A 9,421-nucleotide genomic window follows, 5' to 3' on the forward strand; every position below is an offset into this window, starting at 1 on the left:
ATTTCTCTATTCAGTTCGTTTGCTACAATTGAAAATTTGCTTCTTTAAATACAAATTTTTTTAGGTTTCAGCCAACGCTTTCTATGACACTCACGCAAAATTGTTTTCAAAAAATATTCGCAAGTTTTTCAGTAGCAGCCGCATTTTCACTGTTTTTATAGGTTGTCTATTAAATTAGTGCCATTACTGACAAGTTTAATTTTGAGATAATGACCAAAATAAGAATCTTTTGATGATTTGATATCATTGGGTTATTTTTATTCTACCTTTTCTTATTTGTAGATTTTTTTGGTCGACCGTTTTTTTGGTCGGTGTTATTGGGGTTTTGTCGCTTTGTCTCAAAAACAACAGTTCTCATTAATATTCTAGCGCGGCGTTATTGGTATCAATTGTTTGTCGTAAGCTTTTAGCTATCTCTGTTAAATGAGGCTTTTGGTTTTGGCTTTTAGCAACTGAGTTTGGAATCTTGCCTTCATCTGTTGTTGTTTTTTGTCCTTTTTTCACCTGAAGAAAATTCTAATGCTTATTTTACTACTTATAAGATCGATTTCTGATGTGATTAATTTCTGCCGCATGTATCTTTGTGTTTCTCTCACTTTAAGGCACTACTTTTTAAAATAAAGAAATAATTCTTGTTTTTGCCAGAGTTCTACTTTTTGCCCTTCTTTAGTCTGTTACTGATTTCCACGAGTTTGTTGTTTTCTGTACTCACTCATGCTAATTATTTTTAGTGTCATCTTTTGCATAAAGCTTTTCCGAGGTTATTTTTTTGAATTTTGATTTAATTGTCTTCGAGATTTTTTTGGAACTTAAAAATTGTTTTCGAGATTTTTTGTTTATTTTTTGCGCATGTAAGTAAGATCATGTGTTTTGTTGACTTTCATATTTTGATGGCATTTCAAAGTTTTCGATTATCAGGTTCACGTCGTTATTTAATTCACTTTTTTGTTATTTGTCTTTCGCGTCTTGTCCTGATATAATTTTTTCAGTTCGTGATATTGTTTTCGTTTCTCTCTGCACTTTTAACTTTGATAGAGATGTATGCCATTTTATTATCATAAAAGGTGCCCTTTGACATGAACAAAAAAGCTGAAAATTGCATTCGTTTTTGAAACTCGTTTTGTTGTTGAGCAATTTTTTCGAGATGTTAGTTTCAAAAATACATAAAGTACAATGATTCCTGATCATAATTCCTTTGAAAATTACTATATATCATGAATATAGTCAAGATTACTGCATTTCATAAAATGGTTCAGAGAATATTGAAGCGCTTTTTTGAAACGATAAGTTTTAAATAAGGTTTGCTTTCTTTGGTTATTTGTTTTTATTAGATCTCGAAGTTATTTTTGATTATCTTGTTTTAATCTGATCACATCTTAACAGAACTCATTTTTTCTGTTCAACCCGATTGTGTGGGTTGATGAGGATGATATATTGAAGACCCAATTGAGAGGGTTTCTGGGAACAAACAAAAGGCAAAGACTCAATTGTGTGGGTGCATGGGGATTTGTGGGTGCAATCCTGATCGTAATGAAACTTTCTGAGAATCTACTAAGCTTAGAACTGATTTCAACCATGAGTTCCCCAACCAAGCATACCTTAACTCATTAATTTTTAAAATTAATTCTGGTAAAAAAAATCTTAAGAGATATGGAGATAAAGAAAATGACAACTGTCTCAGAGTTGCAATATTCAGCAAATAATACACCGAAATGGATACTGCGATTGCAAATAAGGATAGCGTAAACGTCCCAAACTGCAGAGATCCACTCAAAAGCACCACACACACTCTAACAGTTAACCTGGAGAAACATTTTAAATCAAAATACTGCTTTGAATTCAAACTGTTAATTTTTCCAGAAAAAATGGAAATCAAACGACGGGAAGAGGGAAATAATTTGTGCCTCGTAAAGACAAGAACGGCGATACTACTGTTTAACTATTCAGCGGAGCAATCAATCAGTCAAGCTCCAACCACTCGGATTTTAACCAAAACTAGAAACTCACTGGACGAGTCTGGCAAGTCCGTTCACACAATTTCGGAATTACTTATTGCTCCTGGCTCTTCTCTCAAGTGCTAAGAAATTTTGTTGAAATAGATGCGCGTGCTTGTGCGTTAGCCCGAATTCATATTTGCGGTCGGGGAATGTCAGGAGCTGATAACCTCCTGTTTTAAACCAGAAGATCTGCGCCAGACCTCAATTGGCTGGCACAGTTCATTGTGGTCACAGAAAAACGAAGCTCAGCAACTACGCTAGGTATGAGAGATTAAAGATCGGCATCACCTTGAAAAAGACAGACTGAGTCCTGTGACTTAACAAGATGGCTCGTGCCAGTCTGTGCGTAACACAGTACGTTCCAACATGCCTCTGAAGGTCACAAAACAACTTCTAAATTCTGTCAGCGAAAGCGTTGGGAGTATCCCAAAAGCAGCTTATATGCATTGGAGAACGACATCTTTTTTTTGGCAGACAAACGAGAACTCTTCAGCACATTCTAGAAAGATTAATGTAGTACGAATTGAAAGACACAGACACAGACACACACTGCAAACAAACATCACACCCATTACACACATAAATACAAACCCCAACAAGAACAAAAAACTTTTGGATTTCTGACAGTTTTTGTACTCTACCTCTACTTGTGTCATAGGCTGTCCTTAAAAGCTCTAGTTCAGTAGCTTTGAGGAATATTGGTTACACTATTTTTTTAACCTTTTCACTGATTATAGTATTTTTAAAGAAACAGAAAATTTTAGTGATTTTCAAAAAAAAAGTCTTTTTTATGAAGAGTTCCACAATCAATATTACACAATCAATATTACTTAGACCAATTTAACGAAAAACAGAAGTGAAAAATATTTTTTCTGCTGAGTTTCATAAAATATAAGACCTTTTGTATCAAATTTTTTAAACTGGTTATCCATAAAATCTTTAATTCTCAACTTCCTCTGTATTGCTCTATACTAGGGGAGGTTAGTTCAAACCATATGTTCTGACAATATACCAAATACAAAATTTCCAGCTCTACTCTTCAGTAATGAATTTGGTTGATTTGATGTTCATTTCACGAAAGCGATATTTTTAAATCTTTGTTTTGAAAATACTAAAATGTCTAGTTCTGATGAAATAAGAAGTGTTTGCAGAAACAGTTCTTGAATTTAGAAAAAAAAGTACAGTTTTTGCTTTCAGTTTTAACACTGTCCACCTCGGTGTTTGCTATTTTGAGATCCTTAAATTACCTGAAGTCTTCTATTTTCGAAAAAATCTGTTTGATACAGAAAAACATTTGTTCATTCATTTTAATCAGCAGAAAACATTGAGACGCTTAAAAAAATTTTTTAACGAAGTTTCGAGAAAACCAAAATGTTGATATTAGAATTTTAGTGACAAATGAACTCCTTCATCAATTGTCAAATTGAATAATCTTTTCTCAAAACTCCAGGGGAACACGCAATGCCAAACTATTCTATAAACACGAAGCGTGAGCAGTGGAAGTCATTTAAAACTGCAAAGATTCTACATAATTTTTAAATCAGATATATTCGACAAACGTGAACATCAAATCAATTATTCATTTTACGTGTCTTCGAATCTCAGATTTTGCAGAAGATGTGTGATGTCTTGATAAGTGACGTTGATGTAGCTGGAACTGGGATAGTCGTCATCATCGTTGGGAACTGCAAACACCCACACGTTGTTAGCACTGGTCACGCTGCTCCTTTTGGGTTCGGCAATGCGGGAATGGATGTGAGGCACATTGCTGGACTTCCTTGACTTTGGTATACTGGAAACACTGAGACGTTGGTGTCTGAAAATAATCATTCAACACAATAAATATGCTTTAAAACTAGCCAACAAACATCTAATGGTTGAGCATCAAAGGGTTCCGGTTGAACCATAAAAATGAAATTTTTGAGTAATTGTAAGTTGCCATTTGTAAATTGTAGTTGTGAAGGTTGTACTCCGGTCATTGCTTGACTTAAAAGGTTTTAATTTCAGCAAGTCTTAGTTTGGTGCAATCGTGGTTGATTCAAAATGTTAATCATTGAATCGACCAGGTACCTAGATTAACGGCGTTTCGGATCATTTCTTTTGGTACACTTTAATAAAAACAGAAGTTTGATTATGAACTGAATTAAATGTTTGTCTGTTTATTTAGAAATGTTTTAACATTTTTGATACATAAATCGTTCCCAGTGGCAAATTTATGATGCATACGTATTGCATTCTTACGGTATGTGTTGTGCTTGATTGTTTTATGCTAATGAATGGAGTTGATGCTAAGAATATTCAGATTGAGGCCTTCTGAAATCCATGATTAGGAGCATTTTTTTCCTGGAATTATTACTTGCACAGCCTAACCTGGATTCAATTTGATATGTGCCGATTGATGGTCCTGACAATGACAATTTGACTTCACTCTCATTGGATGTGGAGGAACTGGCATCCGAGATGCGAACACTCGGAGGAGATTCAGCACCCACTTTGTAAATCTGCAACCCACCTACTAGGTTCGTCTCTTTACACTGTTGGAATTTGTCGTGGAATGCTGAGTAGGCTGTGAGAGATTTCTCCCTCTGAGAGTGACGTGATTGGACCATTTGGCTGGTGAGTTCCTCCCGTGACGCAGCAACTATTACCGTCATTGTGCTCCTGAGAAAATTACACAATTGCGTTAACTTCCACCAACGTAGCACCAACTTGCACCAAATATTCAGCCTATAATGAATTTTAAGAGCGTTTCATTGTTTTATTTTCAGATACCAATCCAAAGTCAGTTGCCAGACTCAAACTACCTCTGATAAGACCATTTCTATCACACAAGGTTACGAGTTCATGCGACCGGATTTACATTGTCTGAAAATGAGCATGATCAAAGAAATGTCTGCCTTAGCCCAGAAGAGAAAAACAAAAACGATTACAAATTTATAAGAAAGTTTCGGTAGGCTTGTTTTCAAACCTAAGAAAGCTTTGGAGCATGTGGTTTCCTCGGTACGGGTCCTTCCTAAGTTTAGACGTGCGAAATCTTCGGTAAGTCTAGTTAAAGAACGTAAGGAAGCTTCAGCATGTTCCTTTGGAAAACTTAGGAAATCGCCGTTATATTTAATTTAGAATGACGGAATTTTTCCGAAATGTTTGGTTTAAAATGTAGGAAATATTCAGTTTCTTAGGTTTGAAACGTCTATAACGATCCCTAAGCAGTAATTTCTTAGGAGAACCTGAGAAAATGTGCAAACATATTGACGTGGGGCTGTAACAGAGAAGAGCTGTTTGTTCTCTAGCTTTGCCGGTGAATATGGGAAGCTTTGGTCAGAAGCAGTTTCCATGAAACAATCAAAACGACAGACTACGGACAGCATTGATGAAATAACTGTCAGAGCAAAAACGTTGTGCTTACAAGGTCAATTTGACCGAGCTGCTAAAGTTTAAGCTCCTGAAGGTCTCGCACCCGATAACAAAGCTACATTCAAAGCACTGGAAAAGTTACACCCAAAAGAAGCGTTACCCGACGTCATTGTACCTGACGACATGGCATCCAATGCGTTCCAATTCAGTGAAAACGTAGCTTATGAACAATTGAAGACATTCAGCAAGCACACTGCAGCCGGTCCCTCTAAAATGTCTCCAGAACATCTTCAGCACGCAGTAGACTGCACTGCACCTGATCGGTCTGAGTTTGCGCTGAAAGCGATACCCAGGTTTTTAAACTTTGGTAGCAGGTTACTCTTTCCTGCTCTTATTTCCAAAGCGCCTTGCTGTGCTTCACTCACGGCTTTATCCAAAAAGAAATGTGGGATTGGTCCTATAGTAGTTGGCGAAATGTTGTGGCGCCTCATAGCAAAATGCCTGGCAAGTGAAGCTAAATCAGAAGCAATTGAGCTGTTTGATAGTCTGCAATGGGGTGTCGGCGTTAGCGGAGGCACTGAGGCAATAACTCCTTCCTCAAAGATTACATACGATAACATATTTAGTGCTCAGTCGTACGAAGGCGTGCTTGTGAATTGCCGTGTACACCAATTTTTGCTACTCCCAGCACACACACCACTCTTTTATAACAATGCAATCATCCTAAATTGATCGGGTTTTCAGCAAGGTGACCCACTGGGACCGTCATTGTTCTCCTTGACGTTACGGCCAACCATACGGAAGATCAGGACCTCAGTTGCAAGTTTGTTACAGCAAACTTGGTACATAGATGATGGGTTTATTGCTGGTTCTGAAGATTAAATTAAGCAAATGCTTGAAAACCTAGTCAACGAAGTTCTGAGGGAGGTCTAATCTTGAGGAAAGACAAAAATGAGCTGTGGTCAATTAAAAATTTTTCTTCCGTTGATCAGGCAGTGAAAAAGAATTAGAGAGAGAGTTTTGATGTTATGGGCGCTGCGGTTAATTCAAATGATTTTGTCGCTTCTTGTTTGAAGAGGAAAGTTCAAAAAGTTTTTATCTATGCTGGACAATTTACATCACCTCAGCGATCCTCAATGTGCATTAGGTATTCCTCGTAACTGTTTGAGAACACCGAAAGTAGTATACTTTTTACGAACTAATACTCCATCAAACGAGATGCTCGAAGTATTGAAAAATTTTGATGACTGCTAAAGAGAAGTGTTGGATCAAATTGTTTTGCTCAACAATTGGCGTTGACGCATGAAAACAATCTGCCTTACATATCAGTTTGTTGGGTCTAGGCGTCAAACAGTCACAAGAGCAATACAAAGGAGCGTTTGTGGGCTCAATTATGGCCTCAGGCGAACTGGTCAACAAAATAACAAGTAGGCGTCCCTCGTAAGGTGACACTTTTTATGAATTACACTAGAGTCTATAACAGTTCAATCTTCTTTCGCGCACGTAAATGAGGATCCAGGAAGCACTCTGAAAGATAAACTTTCCACCCTAATAAGAAATCAAACTTCAATCAGGAAAGATCACTATGTCCGCCTCATTCTGCGCCTCCAAATCCCACTCTAGGTCTACACATTTCGGCAGAGGAATTTCAAGTCAGTGTCAAGTACAGGCTCGAGATCGTGGTTTATGATCAAGAAAGAAATTTTCCTTATTGCAGGTCAGGTACATTTGACACCTTTGGTGACCATGCAGTTGCCTGCCATGGAAAGGGAAATGCGATTTCAAGGCACAATAGAATTCGCAACCATATAGCTTCCGCCTGATCTGCAGCTAATTTGGCGCCAGTAATTGAAAAACGGCATCTCATTGCGGAAAATAACTCACGCTCAGGAGAGGTCTATCTGCCTTCTTGGAAATCTGGCCAATCTACTGCTTCAGTTATAACCGTGACTTCCTTGCTGCAACCGAACACTATTTCTCTTGCGGCAGAGAAATCTGGCTATGCATTTGAAGTTGGTGAAGATCAAAAACATGCTCAATATGAGAATAACTGTACTCAACTAGGAATTTTGTTTGAGCCTCTGGCAATCAAAGTTTTAGGTGGTTTGTCGAGGACTCTGAAGAAAGCCTTACTGCGCATGTCGTTGTTAGCTGATAGCAGAAATGATCAGTCAGTGGGACAGTCTTTGCCTTCGATAGAGCAGCTGATGTCCCGGGCTCCGTAGTTGAACGCAGCAATTAGTTGAAATTGTCTGATAATTAGCGACCCAATTACGTGGGACGCAATGTAAAGATAATTTTTCTTAGACGCTTGTGTTGAGCTGAAGCATTCTGTTGATGAGTTAGAAACTTGCCAAAAATCATTATTGAACTCACCCAATGAGAAGGGAGCTTTTTTAAGCAATGTCATCCAACAGGAGGGGACTTGTGCTCATTTCAAATTCAATAACCTGAGAAAATTAAATAACGAGAGTTAAAATGCTGAGGGAGAGAGGAAGAAACATCAAAGATCGGAGAAACATCATGAGATTGGCAATAAGAAAAAATCAGCAAACATTTAAAGTTTAGATCAAGATAAGTTATTTAATAATGGAGACCACGCAGGCTGCAATAAAAGCTTTGCTGTCAAATTTATTTGAATAAAAAACGATTTTTTATATTTCTTTTCATATGTCACACTTTTGTTGTTGGAATAGAAGTTGAAGTCTAAAAATTAAAATGTAAGAAATGGTTCTTTCAACCTATTTGGGTAGCATGTGATTTTAAAGATTTTTCATGCTCGGCCTGCCAAAACATTCAACAGCAGATTCAACAGCAGCATGTTCATCAGCAGATTATTTGGCCCCTGTGCCCAGAAATTTACTGATTTGCTTTCATCTACGTAAAGCCTAACGTTAAGTTTTGCAGATTTAATATAAAAGACAATCGGCTGTTCATAATCATAAATTATACCCTGCAGTGTAAAAAACATTCTCCTGCTGGGTTTTCGTGGTTAATTTTTAGCAGTTCGTTTTTGATACTTTTTAATCAGCTGATCAGCAAATAAGCGTGTAGCAGTCTTCCGAAAACTAATTTACTGGCTTGGAGCAAGTTGTTTCTATATCAGCTCTTTTAATATTGCTGCACGATTTCAATTTGCGTTTTTAACCTTATCTAACTAGCTCAATTATCTTCAAAGAGAGCTCTTTAACACCTTCTTGAATGACTGTTGCGACTGCAAGTTGCAATGGAAGTGCAAAATTTGTCTCTAGTCTTTTTGTCTATTTCATCTATCATCGATTGCTGCCTTCCTAAGTCCGTTTGAATAGGAAGCTGAGACATTTGTCAATATGTGGACTTCAATTCAATGCCTGACCTTGATCTATTCTCTCTCCTCTGTAAAATAAAGCGTCCGAAATGGGATAGTCTCTTTCTTGTTTATTTTTGGCTATCCCTCAGAGCAGCCTACATCATACATGACGGCGTAGGTAAGCGCGTCAACTGTTTTGTTTAAATTTAATCAATACCAAATATAATATCAATATAGTTGCCCTTGATAAAAAACTACAACTGCTTTTTTGAACAAAATGAGCCTTATATTATTTTCAGTAAAAGAAGGTTTGAAGCAATCTAACAAGTTTAACAAATCTGCAACCAACAATTTTACATTCTAACTATGCAAATTACAGTAACGAGGGCTTTTTTTACTCCAACCGATCGAATCAATTTTTGTACTACGTTTTTTGTTGAATTGATACCAAGTTCTAGGTCTCATGTAATCCCTCTTTCACTTCAAAGTGCGTCTAGTTTCAAAAAATAAACTATCTGATGTTTGACCCCGTAATAAAATGAGAATCAATATAAAAGATTTCAAGTGCTAATTCGTTTCGTCTTTTTCAGATCCTGTCTATCCAAAAATTCGCCGCTGTTTGTTTCAATTTACTTCAAATAAAAAGCAATTAGCCTAGTTTACCCAACCATTGACATCTATAACGGCGCTAGATGACAATACCCAATGCCAAAGTGCCCAAAGTGTCCGAAATCGAAATGCCATAAATTGTGTTTCAATCTAGGTCCTATACTATCTTCTT

At 37.0% G+C, this 9,421-nt stretch overlaps 1 protein-coding gene across 1 annotated transcript; it reads right to left on the bottom strand.

The window, feature by feature from the left end:
- Window positions 1-2,930: 2,930 nt before the first annotated feature.
- Window positions 2,931-4,661, bottom strand: LOC142358366 (uncharacterized). The gene is made up of 3 exons (XM_075409772.1): window positions 4,368-4,661; window positions 3,586-3,813; window positions 2,931-3,029 (listed from the first exon to the last, which is right to left on the bottom strand). Exons 1-3 carry the CDS (start codon window positions 4,649-4,651, stop codon window positions 2,984-2,986), a joined length of 558 nt encoding a protein of 185 aa, XP_075265887.1. The 5' UTR covers window positions 4,652-4,661; the 3' UTR covers window positions 2,931-2,983.
- Between the last annotated feature and the right edge of the window lie 4,760 nt (window positions 4,662-9,421).

Source organism: Convolutriloba macropyga, unplaced genomic scaffold (genome assembly GCF_964194025.1).
Source record: "Convolutriloba macropyga unplaced genomic scaffold, txConMacr16.3 SCAFFOLD_6063, whole genome shotgun sequence".
NCBI lineage: Eukaryota > Metazoa > Xenacoelomorpha > Acoela > Convolutidae > Convolutriloba > Convolutriloba macropyga.

Coding starts and splice junctions, on each gene's coding strand:
- LOC142358366 (XM_075409772.1), bottom strand. CDS start 4,651: ATGACGGTAATAGTTGCTGCGTCACGGGAGGAACTCACCAGCCAAATG. Junction 3,814..4,367: donor ACATATCAAATTGAATCCAG/GTTAGGCTGTGC, acceptor GATTATTTTCAG/ACACCAACGTCTCAGTGTTT. Junction 3,030..3,585: donor AATCTGAGATTCGAAGACAC/GTAAAATGAATA, acceptor ACTGAAGAGTAG/AGCTGGAAATTTTGTATTTG.